At 40.5% G+C, this 17,983-nt stretch overlaps 1 protein-coding gene across 1 annotated transcript in view; it reads left to right on the top strand.

Moving 5' to 3' along the window:
- Positions 1 to 228: 228 nt before the first annotated feature.
- The window catches only part of KCTD8 (potassium channel tetramerization domain containing 8), a 91,978-nt gene continuing 74,223 nt past the window's right edge, over positions 229 to 17,983 (top strand). Inside the window, exon 1 of the mRNA XM_054294747.1 lies at positions 229 to 1,138. Coding sequence (XP_054150722.1) covers positions 295 to 1,138 — 844 coding nt within the window. The 5' untranslated portion in view covers positions 229 to 294. The remainder of the gene's footprint in view (positions 1,139 to 17,983) is intronic.

The following is a 17,983-nucleotide window of genomic DNA, read 5'->3' as shown; positions in this document are numbered from 1 at the left end:
GCCGCAGCAGCCAGCCCCGGGCGGGGCCGGGCCGTGCCGTGCCAGAGCCCAGCCGGGGCTGTCCCAGCGCCCGGGCCGGGTCCTGCCCCGCGGCCGCGCCGGAGCAGCAGCTCCGTCCAGGCGCTTCCGGGCGCGCCGGGCGGCGGGGGAAGGAGGGGAAGAAGGAGGGGGAGGAGGAGGAGGAGGAGGAAGGGAGGTGTGGGTGGAGGGGAGGGGAGGGGAGGGAAGGAGGGGTGGAGGGAGGCCGGCTTTTTTAGGAGGGAGACCCTCCTTCGCGGCCGCCCGCTCGCAGCCATGGCTTTGAAGGAGGCGGGCGGCAGCATCCTGCCCATCAGCGACATGGTGTCGGGGCCGTCGGGCTCGCCGTTCCCCGAGGTGGTGGAGCTGAACGTGGGGGGCCAGGTGTACGTGACGAGGCACTCCACGCTGCTCAGCGTCCCGGACAGCACGCTGGCCACCATGTTCTCCCCGTGCCGGGGCGGCCCCGCGGCGGCCCGCCAGCTGCCCAGGGACAGCCGGGCGCGCTTCTTCATCGACCGCGACGGCTTCCTCTTCAGGTACGTGCTGGATTACCTGCGGGACAAGCAGCTGGCGCTGCCCGAGCACTTCCCCGAGAAGGAGCGGCTCCTGCGGGAGGCCGAGTACTTCCAGCTGGGCGACCTGGTGAAGCTGCTGTCGCCCAAGGTCACCAAGCAGAGCTCTCTCAACGACGAGGGCTGCCAGAGCGACCTGGAGGATAGCAACTCGCAGGGCAGCAGCGACCGGCTTCAGCGGGCGGCGCTGGACAAGCGCTCGGGCTTCCTCACCGTGGGCTACCGCGGCTCCTACACCACGGTGCGGGACAACCAGGCGGACGCCAAGTTCCGCCGCGTCGCCCGCATCATGGTGTGCGGCAGGATCGCCCTGGCCAAGGAGGTCTTCGGAGAGACCCTCAACGAGAGCCGTGACCCCGACCGGCCCCCCGAGAAGTACACCTCCCGCTTCTACCTCAAATTCACCTACCTGGAGCAAGCCTTTGACCGGCTCTCCGAGGCGGGCTTCCACATGGTGGCTTGCAACTCCACGGGCACCGCCGCCTTCATCAACCAGTACAGGGACGACAAGATCTGGAGCAGCTACACAGAGTACATCTTCTTCAGTAAGTGCTGCCCGCGCCCCGGTGCCGTGCTCCTCGCCCCCGGCGGGTGCTCCTTAAGTTCAGCTGCACCCCCAGAGCACTGGCTGTCCCAAAGCAACATGTAGCTGGGGAGAAATGGGGGCTGCCCCGTCTCCCCTCACTGCGCTCTGTCACCGCCATAGTTCAAATTTCATTTTGTGCGCGGTGGGGGGCGGGACAGGACTGCCTAAATTGCCCCGTCCGGAGCGCGGCGTGCGAGCGTTTGCGCACTCCGTGGGGCAGCCTGGGCTGATCCCGCCTCTCAGTGCCGAGGGGCAGCCCCCGCGTGTCCGGCTGTCCCGGGGGAAGGGTCGCTGGTCACGGGTCGGGGGGCTGTGACCTCGGGGGGGGGGTGTGGGGGTGTCCCTGCCCATCAGGGCGGGCGCGGTTGCGGTGCTGCCGCCAGCGAGGCGACGCACAGATCCCCGAGCAAGAAAGGGTTTTAATATTTTATCGCTGCGTTTCCTTCAAGTGAGCGCACTGCGCCTCGGCACGGTCCCCGTGAGGGAAGGGGCAGCGAGGGCACAGCCAACTTCCCAAGGAGCGAGAAAGAGTCTGGCTCCAAGGTGGACGAAAACTGGAAAAGAGAAATTAACCACTCCATAGCCATTACACAGCTCGTAAGCAACTTCGCTGGCTGGCTGTGGGTAGCCTTAGAGGTTTCGGGTCACTCGCAGATAGGAAAACCGAGCGATGACGAATGAGTTGCAATCTGGCAAAGTGTGTAGTGCTATGTAGGGCACTGGCCGAGCAGCGGGTTCGGGTCATGAAACTGCAGCTGGATCGAGAACACCATCCCCTGGCAGAGATTTGTCTTGGAAAGGCAGAGGCAGCCTTAAACATTACAGATGTGTTTGAGAGTCGAGCGAGCCGGCAGAAGAGAGATGTGTTCTGCATTCACTTCTCCCTTCTGCTGCCTCTGTGTGGTCTCACGCTCCCTGAGCGAAGGAGGGATGGATTGGCAGAGCACCTGCCTGCCTCTGGTGAGGTGAGAGATGCAGCCTCTGACTAACTTCACTGGCTAGGCAGCTGAGCAGCAGCAACTTGTTTGCCCTGCAAAACTGGACTTAGGCACGGTGTTCAACAGAGGAGGAAAATGTGAATGGTTTTCTACTGGGAGGAGAAATTCATGAGTTTATATAGCTCTATGTTGTATAGGTGGTGACTTCCATTTGCTGAGCCGGCTTGAGTACTCAGATCAATCTTTGAAACCGGATTAAAACAATATTTGAAGATTAATTGCATAACGTATCACTGGTCATATTTCAATGGGATGTGTGAAAACTGAGCTCTAGAGGAGCTTCATATTCTCCTGGGTGGAGTTCTGTCAAGTATTTTACATGATTATTAAACCTTCTTTCTCAGAAAATTTGACATAATTATTTTCTAAATAATAAAATTTCCTTGAAATAGTATGTGCTGTTTGCTTATAAATAGATTTGTAGGTGCATAATTTTTTTCATGAGCATTTGTGATGCTCATAACGTTTTGGTTATTTTTTTGTGTGTGTATGTTACGATGAGGCTGCTGTGTGGAACAGTCCTCTAATTCACATCAGTGTTCCAAATTAATCCCCAGTGTAATACCACTGATTTATTTGGAATAATGCCAGGGATGAACTGGATGTTGTATGTCATGATTTTTGTTTTGGTTTTGAGTCTTCAAGCTTCTGATGTGAAAAGTAAAATAGTTAATTACTTAAATTTATAACTGAAAATTTATGGTTTTGCTTAATTTTTCAGGTGGGAGTTTTGTTTTGTTTTACTTATGGATGCAAAAATATGACTAAGGTAAAAATAGGCTGAAAAGGTGTTGGGCATATTTTAATTTTGGTTGCTTGTTATGCATTTAGAATCTTTTTTGTATAACGACTTTATACATTGTTTTATGATCAGATACATTTCTCTGAAATATAGCAAGATGGAAACAACACTAGAGAAAATCACCAAAATGGGAAGAGAAACATGTGAAACAGTGCCTGAAGTAAATGTTTTCATTTTTTTCTTGTCTTTTTTTTTTTGGTCTTACAAGATGTCCAATTGATGGAGACAGTTGATAAAACAACACTTTATTATAATAATAATTCTAATATGCCCTGGATGGATTGTGTGTGTGCTGCTGCCTTGCCTGACAGCTGCACAAGAATCCAGCAAAGGGAGAGTGAGCCTTGGAAGCCTTGTGCTCTGCACCAGGAGTGACAAGAGGGATCCGAGCTAAGAGCTCTCCAACAGCCTTAGCCAGGGCCACGTTCCTTCCTTGCTCATGAGCAGAGCTTAATACACAAGAAGAAGAGCAGTTGCTTTTCAATTCATTCTTTGCCAAATGTCCCCATGAGCCCTGAAGAGGAAGCAGTTTTAGGTGGGAAGTTGCTGATTTCAAGAGCTCTCATGTCCATCCCTGGGTTGTGTTTTACAGACAACAAAATATCAAGACAAAAGACTTTAGGGAGCCTATTCCAGTTTTGGACAGTGCTCGAGCCTTAATTTGGTGCTAGCAAAAAAGAAACCCAGTTTTATATCCCACTGGAAAAAGCTGTACCTGCATTTACATTTGTTATTCACAGCATGAGCAGCTGCAACCAACAGCAACTGTATTATTTGTTGGTCTGTAAGTCCATAGCAGTCATGTAAACTTATTTTTCACCGTTTCTCCTGAGGACTGTGGACAATTCTGTTTTCTAGTAATGGTAGATAGTAAAGTGATTGGAAACATACATGAGGATATATTCATTCTGTTTGTTTTCTGAGGCCATAAGTAGCTGAATGAGTTTCTACCCAAGAGCTACTAAAGAAAGACAAAGGTTTAATCTGTGGCTTTTGAAGCATATTTCAGGTCTGTTTCTAGGATCTTTCAAACTTTGGTAGTTGAAATGATCATTTATCACTTTTCTAAAAAAAAAAGGAAATTACTTTATATTCTTAAACATTCTGGAATACTGCATATGCATTAAACTCATTTATGAACTGCTTAATATCCAGGGATAGATGCAGACTAATTCTGATTGAGGAGCCAGAGGTTATTTGACACTGCTTACCAGGAAATAATGCTTCAGCCTTTGGCAATGTGTCATGACAAATACAAAACTGGATTTCCTTCTTAGTATGTATAAATCCTATAAAAGGAAAAATTAAGTTCTTTGCCCCTAGTGGTGTTTGAGCTATCATGTATGCAATGGCAGATTCATTTGTCTACACAGTTAGTACATGGCCAGAATTTAGCCTGTACCTTGCACTGGTGGATCAGTTCTGGAAAGTGCTCATAGATCTGTTCCACGTGTCCATTACAAATCCTGTCTCTGTGTCTTAATGGTCAGCTAAAGGAGTAAACTTCTATATGGTAGTGAAAGGCTCCATCAGAAAATACCACAAACTGGTTTTTTTTGGCTCCATGCTATTAACACTCTCACCTTATTACACATGAGAATGACTTGGGTCAGGTAACATGAGATGCATAAGCAGTTTGGGAAGGATGCTCAAACTCTTCTGCTGCTTAGTTTCACACTGCCACAGAGGATGACAGATTAATTAATTACCTGTTGATGTGCAGTAGGTCATGGCCATCACAAAAGTTGCCTCTTACTGGAGACAGGAGACCTTTCTCCTTCCTGTGGCTGCAAGCACTGCAACATCTCCTGTTAGCTTACATCTTTGTGAGAAAAGGGTGAAATTTACATGTTTAAAGTCTTGGAGGGGATTTTTTTTGTGGTTCATGTTATCTCTCAGTACTGTTGTGTAATGCAAGATTGCCAGTGCATGCTATTACTAGTTTTTTTTTCTTCTGCAGAATCTAATTAGTCCTAATGGATTTTGCTTTTAACATCTGCTATGCAATGTGACTTAGGAGTGTTGAGAGTATTGTGCTCAGCTGAAAGCTTACTATGCTGAACTGACATCTTTATTGTAAGAAGAATACAGTAATATTTCTTGAAAATTTTGACATGCTTTCTATGTTGACACTCCTGTTTCATATATGACAGTTCCTGTTTTCCTTTTCTCTTGTTTTATAACAGGTGACATTAGCATGAATTTATGGTGCTTATTTTCCACTTGAAATCACAGCACTTTGAGATTACAAGGGATGCTATGGAAATTGTCATAAACAAGTGATAATAATTTTGTAATCAGACAGGGAATAAGCAGTTGGAAGAAATGAATTTTTAGGAGGCAGTATGGTATTTAAAAAAAAAACAACAACCCAAACTCAAACAAAATGATAGCAGCACCCCACCCCCCTCAAAAAACCCCCCACCCAACAATGAAACCTAACCAACATTGATTGTGTCATTGCGTGTAAAATACCTTGAGGTGTTGAAAGTGCAAATCCAGTTCAGCATCCACTGGGGTAGTGAGGGGTTGGTGAGTTGGCACATAACCCTAAACTGTTCCTCCAAGGGCAGAGTGGTGTGAGAGCCATCCTGCAAATGGTAACTGTGGCTGTGTCAAGCTCTTCTCCACCCATCACTGCCCCTTTGGTGGAGTTTTTAAAATCTGGAATAAATACATGTAAGACATTGAGGAGAAAAAGGAGACCAAGGAAGTTACATCTCTGTGACACATGGAGATAAACTGGGACAATTTACTTTGAACCTCAACCAGAGCATCAAAGGTTAGAGTACAGATTTTAAGTGAGGTGATGTGAAGGATTAAATCAGTATCACAAGCACAGTGTAAAAAAGCTTCAGATTTCTAACAGTTTCAAGATCTAGAATGTTGTTTTTGACAGGACAATTGAGCAAAGCCCTTTAAAGAGAGATTTTGTAGGCAGTCCTTTGACTTTGGAAAACTGGTGCAGAACTTTAGGATGTTCTGTTTTATAATTTCAGTTCAACTCTTAATACAGCTTAAAATTAAGTAAATAATAGAGTGCTTCTTATCTTGTCATTCTTCCAAAATATATGTTCCTGAATGCAAAGGGATGAATCAAAGTATGCAGTCATAATTAATAATATAAGAATATTACTCTTATGCTACCACTTGATATAATGTGTGATAATCTGGTCTACTGAAACTGGTATTCTGACGTTAGTCATCATTTCAACCAACAGATTTTATCTCAGAATTATTGTAAAATATGAGATTAAAAAGAACTTTGAACAGATTTGACTTTCTTATAAAAAATAAAATAACCTGCATTTCTCTACAGCTGATATAAAGACATTGCTGCAGTGAAAAACTATGCCAGGAACCTCTTGATTTTTTTTTTTTTACACTTCCTTCAAAATATGCATAACTCAATACAATGATTTGTGATCACATTTTATCCATTGTCTCCAGTTTCTAACCTTACTACAGTAAAATCATAGTTTAAGTATTGTGGAGTCTTTTAAAAATTTAGAGCTGAGTGTTGAAAATGTTGTGTGGTATTTAAAAAATATTATTAGAGATTAACTAAGAAAATCAACTATCCTGGATTTTATATACCAGGATCAATGCTAGATAAAGAATAAGCAAGATTTGATGGAAGCAGCTGTTATTTCTGATGTCAGGAAATGGAAACACACTGGTTTTGATATTATCCCAGATTGGTATTTCTTGTGGATTACTTGGAGGGGAAAGTGACAGTGTTAGAAAAGCTGACTTTGCTGGATCTGTAATATTTTGCAGGAGAACCACTTCTTGGTGTCAGATCATTTCATAGATTTTCAAGGATTTATGACAGTAGTTGCTGGGAAATGTTTATTTTTTCACAGTAAGATGAGCAAATCATATTTTATTTTTTCTTTAGAGTCAACATGAAATTCTAGTTATCTGCTGTTCAAGCACAGAAATAATGCATACAAAAGCTTTCTTTTAATATTATTCCAGGCAGATGATTTAAAATTAAAACATTACTGCTAATAAAATATATTTTGCAATGTTTGCCTTCTCAGTATGATGTGGCTGGTATTTCACTATGGCTGGCCTTCTCCTTTGCTGCACATACCACATTTGTTACACTGTGGTGACAATTTGTGTGGAAACAAAAATTCACTGAGTTTTGCACTGCGAGGTTGTTCATTGATTGTCACATTATCCCTTTTCTTGCCATAGGTCCACTCACTGATGTCCAGAAATTAGAAGCTGCTCAGGCAGCTCTCTCAGAGGTCAAAAGTAAGATCCTGTGGGTGTGAGGAGGGAAGAGTATCAGGAAAGGTCCTTTTCTTGGTCCAGCTGAATGCCAGCATGGCCTGGACAAAGCAGCCAGAAGCAATTGCTTGTGTTCTGGCCAGTAGTAATTGCAGAATTCATTGCTCAGTGTAAGGTTGAGCTCAGAATACCCAGATGGGGCAAGAAGCAAAGTGCACAGGGTGGTGTGCATCCATCTCACCCTGCTGGGGTCCTGAGCAGCTCCAGACTGGTGTGGTGCTTAGTGGAGCTTGCAGCCAGCTCAGCATTGTCCTGCATTGTCTCAGCAGGTCAGCAGGTCCTGGGTGTCACACACTGCAGGAGAGGTGAATGGTGCAGCCCTGCTCTGTTTCTGCTCCCAGACTTTTCTGCAGGTTTTCTTTCTCCAGTTTTGGAGTACATTACTGCTAGAGTCATGTTAAAAAGTCTGTTACAGAGTTAAGCTGGCCATGGTTGTGTTTGCAGGGCTTTTTCACGCTACAGACTGCTCATTTTGTTGGTGGTTATTTGACTATGATTGAAAAAAGTTGGAGGCACTATACCAGCTGAGATCCTAACCTAACAAACTGATATTGTTTTTATATCCAAGGGTGATTTTGTTTCACTTCTCCTGACAAGACATGTTTTATTTCCTAAAGCATGTGGAGTACTAATGCCACTCAAATCATAGTTCTTCTATAAACCAAGCCATTGGAAGTCCAGTGGAAAACCCTTAAAAAAATTACTAGGCAAATTCCATTTTGCTTTAGCAAATAAAATGCTTCATGATGGATTTCCTGTGGAGGTTGTTCACTCCAGCTTTATCAAACTGCATGTTCTTTTTCAGAAGAAGTAATTTATACTCTACTTAAAATTCATATATTGAATAAACGTTGGGAGAAAAAAGTCCTATGTGTAAAATATGATTCTCAGCAGAATTTGAGTACTTCCATTTAAATACTTTGTATTTTTAAATTTTTTTATTTTTAAGCCAGTAATTGCACATTTAGCTTTTACCTCATATAAATTCAAGAATATTAAGAGAATTAATTCCTTTTTGTTTTTTTTCTTTGACCTAAATAGAACTAATCATATATATAAGGACCAACAGTGTGTGAAACTGAGAATAATCAAGTTCCATTCAAAATTGCCACTTCACTAGGACTGAAGCAACAAATAGCCTTGTGCTAGTCCCTCACATAAAGGTGAAATTCAAACTACATGAGTGGTAATTTGGTTTTGTAACTGTTTCTAATACACAAAATCCTGTCAGGAGTTAGGCAGTGATGATTTGTAATTTTTATGGCAATTTTAAAAACTGATGCCATTCCATTTTGGTTGCATTTTATAAGATTGTGGTAGCTAAACTTATCATGTTTGTTGCATTTTGACAGTGTAGCTTCAGAAGACAAACTAAAAGGTGCATCTTGCTGCAAGGTGCAACTCCATTTGTATCATCACAGCTCTAAATATTTTGGGGACTTCACCAGCAAAAATCACAGTGGTGTTAATGAGCTTCATGATTCTACCAATGAGATGAATTCAACACTTTAAAAACTTTCATGCAAATACTATTTCTTTGTGAGGTTGCTTGTATGTTGTCTCTCCCAAGGTTGCTCAAAAGAGGAGCTGTGCCTTCAGGGATCTGGAGCAGTGTGTTTGCCCATTCCTCGTGCTGTGGGGTCTGCCTGGCTTAAGCAGTGTGGAGACTCTTCTGTGTAACTCCTCTGAGTTACAGCTGGTGCAATGATTCCTTCATCAATGCCTTGCAGCTGAGAGCAGCTGGGTCAAAATGTAGTAGTGCCCTTTCTCATTGTTCCTAGCAGGCCTGAGCCCTGTGGCAGGGGCTCTGAGCAGGAGGTGCAGAGACAGGGGCTGCAGCCTCTGGGGACTGCCACCGCCCCTGGGCTGGGCTGTACTGCCTCAGTCACGTACCCCGTACCTGACCTGGTTCTGTCCCAGTCACGTGCACCTGGCAAAAAAGGAAAACTAGAGTAGCTTATAGAATAAAAAAATCATACTTGCTTTTGAAGGGAATAGTACAACACTTTTAAAAAAAATACTGTGAATAACTCAATGTAGAGACAACTACTCAGTTACAAGTGCAGCTGCTCATGGCAAGCAGTGCACTGAAATAGGTATTCTGCACACCTCTTTGGGGGTAGGAGGTGTGGGCTGGGAAACTGAGGGGGAAAATCAGCATCATCCTTGACTTTTATAAATGAAAGGAAAGATTCCAAGTCTTCTCTTAGCATATGTTCAGTTGTATTTAATAATTATAGAGATGTTCTCTTTGCATTAGCAGAAAGATAGTATTTGGAAACTAAGTCAGTGTATTTTATTTTTTGCATAAGCGAACAACAATAACCTTCAGATGCATTTGTATCTTTTGTCTTTCATGCCTGCTGGGTTTTACCCTTTGGTAGTATTAACAAATATTCCCAAAGAGAGAAGTACTAGTGCTCAGGGACTCTTGTCACATTCTGTTGTAAACATTCTCCTGCAACTCAAGTTAGTGGTGAAATTCTTCTATATTTTATTGAATGTAGATGTTCAGAGGTTCTTTCAAGGATTAAAGCTATGTCACTGTATTCCACAGAAGTTATTGGAAGTGTACTATCATTCCAAAAGCTTTGCATTAGTGAATATTTTATATGTCACAGGGATCTGTGGAACTCTTTATTTAATGATAGGAGCAAAAAGACCCAGTATTGCATATATTCATGATTATATAAATATTTTTTCTGCAAAAGGGTTAATTTCATAACCTCTTACTAACAGTTAAATTAAATGAGATTCCCCCTCTTTTGTTACTCAAATCATCATTAAAACCACCATACCTGCAAAACTATGAGAGTAATGACAAATGTCCAGTTTGTGTATACAGAACTATTCTCTGACACTGGTTCTTAATCCAAGCTTTTTCATTCTCATTGAAACTCATGAATACAAAATAATATGAAAATCAACTACAGGAGGGCTAGAAGGCAGATAAAATAAATCAGTAAAATTGAGTGCCAACAATTTAATTAGTGTAATGTGTAGATAATACAGTGGAGAAAGATTAAAACTAAACAATACTTTTTGCTAGCTTTTCTTCGCAAACACATTTTCTTTCCCTTTCTTCTCACAGTCACCCTTTTATAGGCAGTCACTTGCCAGTATTGTTCTTTTCAGACAGCTGTTACTATTTCTGTTGTTAATGCCTACTGTGGCTTTTGAGCAGCTCTGAAACAAAGCAGAGGCATGGCTACTCTTGCCTTTCCATCTATTTTTGCCTCTTTCCAGTGTATGGTAATATAAATATCACTCATTCTGTCCTTCTAAAAATACCATTATACAGCTCTATACAGATGCTGATCAATACTGCTGAATCTACATGGACTTCAGGGGGAGAAAAAGAAAGAACAAAATAATTTGGCTATTTATGATGCAAGATAGAATGGGACTGTTTTTCAAGCAAGGTTGTTTCTAGCCTCTTTTAATTTCAAAATTCTGGCATCAAATCCTACACCTGCCTTTCTGCTTGACTTACCATTGAAGTACCCGTTATTTGGAGAAGAGCTATGTTATCATATTTAAAGAGTAAAACAAAGCTCTTTAGTGAATGGAGCTAAGACCACTGTAATTAACAATCCTGCTTGGAATTTCTACTTTCCCAGGACTCATAGATTTCAATTTTCTGTTACCAATCTCTCAGAAAGCAGTGCTTGTTTACCTATATTAATTTTGTCATAGCTTGCAAATATAAATTTCTCATCTTCACTGTCAGTTAGTTTCTGGGGATACAGGAAGTGAATATAACCTCTCTAAGTCTTATAGACAGAGGAAGACACAGTCTGTGTGATTTGTTCCCCCTAAAACATAAACATTTGTTCCCCCTAAAAATATGGAGTAGCAGACAATGACATCCTTTGGCTTCAAAATAACCCTGTAATTCTTTAGGATAGAAGGAAAAAACTTTTCAGAATTGTTTGTTATTTAGATACTTGAAGACTATTGGAATTTTTGAAATTTGACCTCATAATCTGCTAAGTTTATATCTTCATGTGACTTTTAGCTGTCTAGTAGTTCAGCCTCCAGTCATAACAACATTCATATTTTTATTCCTCTACTTTCAGCATTTATTTTTTCCACCTGTAGCTGAAGGAGTTTGGTGTCCAAATTTGTGGAATTATGCCCCTAAATAATTGCATCTGTGATCACATTTAATTACAGGAAGCAGAATGTGCTGGTGGCAGAGGAGATTAGGTTAAATGCTCTCTGTCTAATCAGTTCCCCAGCTACTGTCTCCTGGCAGTGCTTCCTTCCTAAATCCCATTTCTAGGGATGCCGTGAATAAAAACTGCATGGCCTGTGCAAGTCCATGTCTTCAGAAGATGGTTTTGCTTTTCTGGTTTGAGGGGTCTGACATGGGTTTAGGAGCAAGGTGAGCATTGGTCACCCTTGCCAAAAGCGTATGTGGGGCTCATGGTGCTTTTGGGTGCACCTGGCAAGGTGGGGAAACCCAGTGGGTCTGTCAGGACTAGTACAGCCCTGGGGGTGTCCCATGGGTGTACATATATATATATTTATATTATTTATATATATTTCCCATGTCTGCCCTCTGTGAATACCAGAAAATAAGTCAGGAGCTGCATCCGCCAATGACCCTGGCCAGGCACCATAGTCACAGGTGTGCTTCAGTGCCAGAGCACTGTGTGAGGGTGGGGCATTCCACAATTAAAAAACTTGTTATAGCGCAAAAAAGGGAGAAATTAAAAAAAATGGAAAAAAATTACTTACTTTTTAGACTATGGCAAATTTTTTCATTCATAATTAATATTAATTATGTACGCAAGACTTTTTGTACTGTCACCATGATGCATAAAGGTACAAAGGAACCTGGAGTGGTTGCTTGGCTGCATTTTCTGAACACAGAAAAATATTCTGAACACTGAGAAGACATTCTTTGTTTTTTTAAAATATTTTAATACATGATTTTGAAATCAGGATTATCGTCGATCATCATAGTGAGATTACTAGCAAAAATAGTTAACCTTTTTAATGAACCATGTAATGAATCCCATTTGAGAATAGTATGAAACTAAAATTGACCTCCAAATCAATGCTTCCAATCTTAAATGTATTTTCAGAAAATCCAGTCAAGTTCAGTGAAAATTTCCATCTGCACTTTGAGTACCAGGCAAGCAGCAGGGATAGAAAAATTTGAATTTAGACTGCTGGTTTGGAAAATTTAGTTTTTCTTATCACCTCCGTGACTGGCAATAAACCACACTTATTTCTTTCCTTCCTTATCTCGTGGTTGTAGCGTAGGTTTTGCAACCCAGAAATTGACATTTTATCAAAATTCACCTTGCTTTCTAGCGGTGGTTAGCTCTCATTCATTAATTTGCTCAATTGGGTCAGTTTGTAACAGTGAAAGCAATGCTGGTAAAAGCTATTTATTATCAAGCAGTCATGTAGCATGATTATTTCAAATTACTAGACAATTACTGCTGGTCCAGAGCATGTTGCCATAATTTCAGTTCAAAAAGGTATATGGTTGTAGGCTGTGGATGAGGAAATTAAGAGTGTTAAACGTTACGTATGGTAGGCACATAAAACTCAGCCTTCAAGCTTCCTAACGGACTTAAAAGTTCCTTGATGAAAGGCAAAGCATTTCCTCCATTAAGGAGGTGTTGGAACAGTCTGTGCACTGATGCTGTGTGTGTTGTGTGTCCTTTGAGGCTTTCAAGACTTTTCTGGATCGAGCCCTGCTAACCTGATCCAGCCTCATAACTGACCAAGCTTTTGAGCAGGAGGTTGAACTGCTCCTAAGTTATCTTGGGGTTCTCTTCTCTGATGTGATTTACATTGACATTGGCTATTTGAAAACACTTCTCAGAAAAGGGGAGGTGAACTGCTGCAGGTAAATTAAGTAGATGCTAGAAAGCTATAAATTCTGATTATTCTCAAAGTCATAAACTTCAAAGCTTTAGCTTTATGTTGTCTTTTTACTTACATCAGTGTGTCCTATTAAAAGGGAAACAATTGCTTCAGGATAAAGTTTCTTGTAGACTTTCTGGCCCAAATTCAAAGCCATAGAATTTTAAATATGCTACAGTTAAGAAAGTATCTGAAAAAGTAATCAAACTACCTATTGGGTAGCACTGTCGTTGTTGATCACATGTTGCTTGAAGAAAGAACTGTCACAAATTTAGAAAATCACCACTGTTTAAAATAATTTTTATTGTCATTCTTTAGAGAGATTCTGGTGCTATCTCTCATAAAGGTGACAGACTGCCTTGGATTTCTTTGGGTTTCTCTCCATTTTGATGGTTTTAATCAGTCTTGAGTTCCTTTATTGTGACATATTTTTTTGCTGCTGATTTTCGGCTTCTGTATTTTTCCCCTAGCATAGCTTGAATCAATTTATGTAGCAACTGCAAAAATGCTGAAGAGGATTTTTTTGGTAGCCTTTTTTACTATTAAAAAATAATAGTAAAGGAAATATGAACAATATGGAGTTGTTAGCAATACCCTGTGGAACGGATGCATAGTGTAAATAGAAGGTAGTTAATTATTAGGATATTTCAACAGTTTACATTTTTTCCTTCTTGAAATTTTAATGAAAGAATAGAACATGAGGCACTAGTTACTAGGATTATATATAAAAAAATGTTGGATATTCCTCTTGCTTTTCCCACATTACTGAAAAGATTGCTGAAGCGATGTAGCTGAAGGTTCTTTGTGCTGTTAAAAATTCCCTTATGACAACAAGCTAAAACAGAAATATTGTTTGCTTTGACTGACACCTCATAGTTAAATATAGATACATGATCATAGAGAAGCAGCATAATAAAAAGATCTTAAGTTCTTGTGTCAGTTGTAGGTGACACTCAATATCAATGAAATTGTGACAGTTATGCCTAATAATATGTTTTTTTCTCAAAAGTTGTTCTTCTCGGTGGGGCATATGTTGTTATGGTATAGTGTATTTCCATCACTGTTTATTGCAATGGAGGGATTGGGCAGATTGGTGCAGATACCCTTGTTATGAGCTCACCTGCATCCACTTAGAGAACATCTGGATGTCTTGATGGTGCCAGCTAGTCTGTCCCTCTGTGTCCACATTAAATATAAATCAAAACTCAAGGGACACGGTATTCAAAACCCTTTGGCTTGTGTTGTGTGAACTTTCAGTTGTTGATGCAGCTTGTATTCTAGAGAGGGTTTTGTTCAGGATGATACAGAATATCCGTACCAGCAATACATAAAAATCTCTTGCTACAGTTCTGGAAAGAATTCAGCAACAGTGTTAATCAAGTGTTTAACATTCTTGATCATAACGGCAGTAATACTGAGATTACAACAAGTTGTAGAAATACTAAATAATATAAAGGTGTTTATAATCATTGGTCTTTATGAGGGCTCTGCAACTTTTGTAAATTTATCCAATCTATGCTCCATTGGTTCGTGTCATGTGTACTTAACTTCATCTGTTCAAAGCTGGTCCAAGCGAAACAGGTCAAATCCTTTGCATGATCATTGAACAGTTGTAGGTAATTTCACAGGACATAAAACAAAGGAAACTGGAGCTGCATGGAAAGGAATGTTTGGAAGACAAGAGAAAATCTTCAGCTAGTACACAAAGAGGCAAAATCCAAAAATTTCTGATTTTCTGGTCTTGCAGATTGCTATGTTGCAATGCTTTCCATATAACATGATTTAGAGAATCAAGTCTTGAAACTGTAAATTTGCAGTAAAATGTGTGGCAGTTAAGAAAAAGCTATTTTCTACCAAGAGATTCCTACCATTAAATACTGTAGAATTTTAGTTTCACAGAGTTACACCAAATGAGGCTGCTCTAACCCAGGGCTCTGCTGAGTTTGTCTGACATGATGCAGTACCATCTAATGGAATCCATTGCAGCCTGTCAGGTCAGGGATTTTCCTTAAAGGGGAGGGCTTCTGTGCTTTACCATAGAGTGGAATGATGAATGTCATGAATACCATGAGTGGGTATTCAAAATTGATGGAAGTCAATAGAATTTCATCTGCCTATTTGTAAATGCTCTTTGTATTTTTTTTTCCTGTTTTTCCTCTTTCTTTGTTATATTGATTTTCCACACTAGATGGCAGTGCCTTAGCACTAGTGCTTGACAGGGGAATTGATTTAATTTATCCAGGGGAAAGAAATCCTTCTGTTTCATGTTTCCTTCTACATACATAGCTTGAAGAATTGCAGGTGGGAGACTGGATTTTGATGAGCCACATATGGATGGGCAAAGAAAAATGCAATTTTTTTTCCTTTTTCTTTGTACAAATGGAAGTCTATTCAAGCTGATCGAACCAGGCTTGCATTGGCTGGATGTGAGATGAACTGGGGCGGCCTTTCAGTGCTGTCCCCAAGGAATTGCATGCATAGAAACTTCAAGTGAAAAGCTGTATTGAGTTAGAGCTGAGAGTGCAGCCAGACTCTGAGCAGATTGCCTCACAGTTTTGAGCCATATGTTGTCTATACTGAGAAATCAGTGAGAGAAAACACAGCTTCTTTCTCTTTCCAAGAAAACCAAGTGCTGGAGGGGTGGTGGTGGAGAGCTGAGAGGTGCTGGGGTGCACCTAGGTATTGCTGTTTTAGTGCTGGAAAAGTGCTGGGGCTCATAATTCCACCTACGAACTGGGATGCAGTCCTGAATTGTGTGTTAGTTGAAAAACTGGAAGTTTACTGACTTGAAGTATCTTAAATAAAAGGTTATTGGAATGAGGATTGAGGGACACCATGATTAGAAACAAATGGGCTCTGGAAGATTAAATGTGGCAGTAATAGGTGAAGGCTAAAAGCTGGAAGTTAGTAGCTGGAGTTCAATTTTAATTTAGTAAACAATGTTCAAAATTTATGGATAAGATCCTTGAAAACAGAGGATCATTAAAGCAAGCATCTGTCTCTATTGTTCATATTTGTACCCTTCATGGAAGAAAACTCCAGTTAATGCTCTGAAAAGAGGGGACAGAAGTTTTTAATACAATAAATACCAAGAGATTCTGCAGTGAAGACAAAAGAAATAGACATATCATTATCACGAGAAATTAAATACCTTACAAGAGTAGGAAAAAAAAAAGAAGACACCTGAAATAGGATTGATTGACTGTATGAGAAATAGATGAAAGTAAGAGCGTGTAAAAGCACCTGAAAAAACCCCAAAAAATTACAAAGTCAAGAGTTGTCAAAGATATTTTCTCTTTGTAAAATTTATGAGCACTATTCTCATTGTATGGTTTGTTCAAAAATAAGATGGCTTCACGTTTTTGTCCAATTTATATTTCACAAAGGAAAGTTTGATGCAATATCTTCACCTTTTTCATTGCAGTTAAACATTTAAAAATCTGGAAGGCTCTTGCCTGAGGCCGGGAAGCGTACTGCCGTGAATACATTTTCTTAAAGAAAATTCAGCTTAACTTGGTGGCTCCTGGGACCTCACTGCATGCATTTTCTGCCTTATTTATTCAGGAGTTTTTTTGCTACATCCCTCCAGAATGAGCTGGATAAAGCCAAATTGAAATACAGGAAAACAAATTTTTTCTTACTTTTTTACTGGATCTGCCATAGCTGAAATTTCATTAATATTGCCAGAAGGAATGGAGGCCAAATATATGTTTATCTGTCTTCTGCTGCAATAGACAAAGAAACTGAGTATTTTTTCAAAATATGCTGCTATTTGCTGTCATTTTTTGCATGTCACAGAAAGTGATAGTCCTGTCTATAATTTATTACATAACTCTGCCAGAGCAAAAGATGCAGATGGCTTACTATAAAAATGCAATCCAAATTATATTTGATAATATTGCTTAGATGAATCCTTGCTAGTTAGGGGAAGCAACAAATGGTTCTGAGTTGGAATTTGGTGTGGGAAAATGAGCCTTAGGCTTGGGGCTGTTAAGTGGGAGGTAAAAGTTGCCAGTTCTTTAAATCAGAGAGAACAAATGATTGAATATAGACTTCCCACCTCCCAGATGAGTTTTCTAACTGCCAGGTTAGATTGTCAAGGGATGTACCTATTCATTTTGCAACAGGGATTTTTTTCTTTCTGAATTTGAATATAAATATCTTCCCTCAGAGGTTTTCATGAAACAGAAACTTGCCTTCCAATTAGGCTTCTTCACATCAGTAGAAAGAATAACACAGAGTTTGAGAAGAAATTATTTCTATGGACAGTATTATGCAGGAATTTGAACTTGGGGATGTTACTTGTTGATTGTTTTTGTGTTCTGTTGTGGTTGGTTCTCTTTCATCTTGTGGTGGATGGAAAAACTGGGACTTTCCATTGGTACAAGGAGTTTAACTCTTCCAAAGTACACGGTTTTCAAGGCTGGATTATAGAAAGCATTCAAGAAGCAGGGAGGCCCACTGGATACCTGTAGCCATTCTGCAGCCATTTAATTTTCCCCTTCTTTTTTTAATCAGCCATGCCCAGCACTTTGCAAAACAAAAGGAACGCCTGGGGTTTTTTTTTCCTTCATGCAAGCTGAGAGACGTTCACTGTGATAGAAGATTTTTGTCTTGTTCATGTGTTCTGTTTGAATCTGAAGAACAAGTGAATGCCAGGATACTTCAAACTACCCAAATAGTTTGTCTTATGATTTAATTGAAAGCAGGAGTTTTGTCTTCAAGAATTGGATTTTGTAAGCATAAGGATTACCTTTGTTTGTTAAATGTAAACATTTCTGATTAAAACTTCTATTTCCTAAGAAATCATTGTGCT

Source organism: Melozone crissalis, unplaced genomic scaffold, assembly GCF_028551555.1.
Source record: "Melozone crissalis strain CALT ecotype California unplaced genomic scaffold, PUWL_Pcris_2 ptg000006l_1, whole genome shotgun sequence".
In the NCBI taxonomy this organism is placed as follows: Eukaryota; Metazoa; Chordata; class Aves; order Passeriformes; family Passerellidae; genus Melozone; species Melozone crissalis.
The sequence above is the reverse complement of the archived record's forward strand: the minus strand, read 5'-3'. Positions and strand labels throughout refer to the sequence as shown.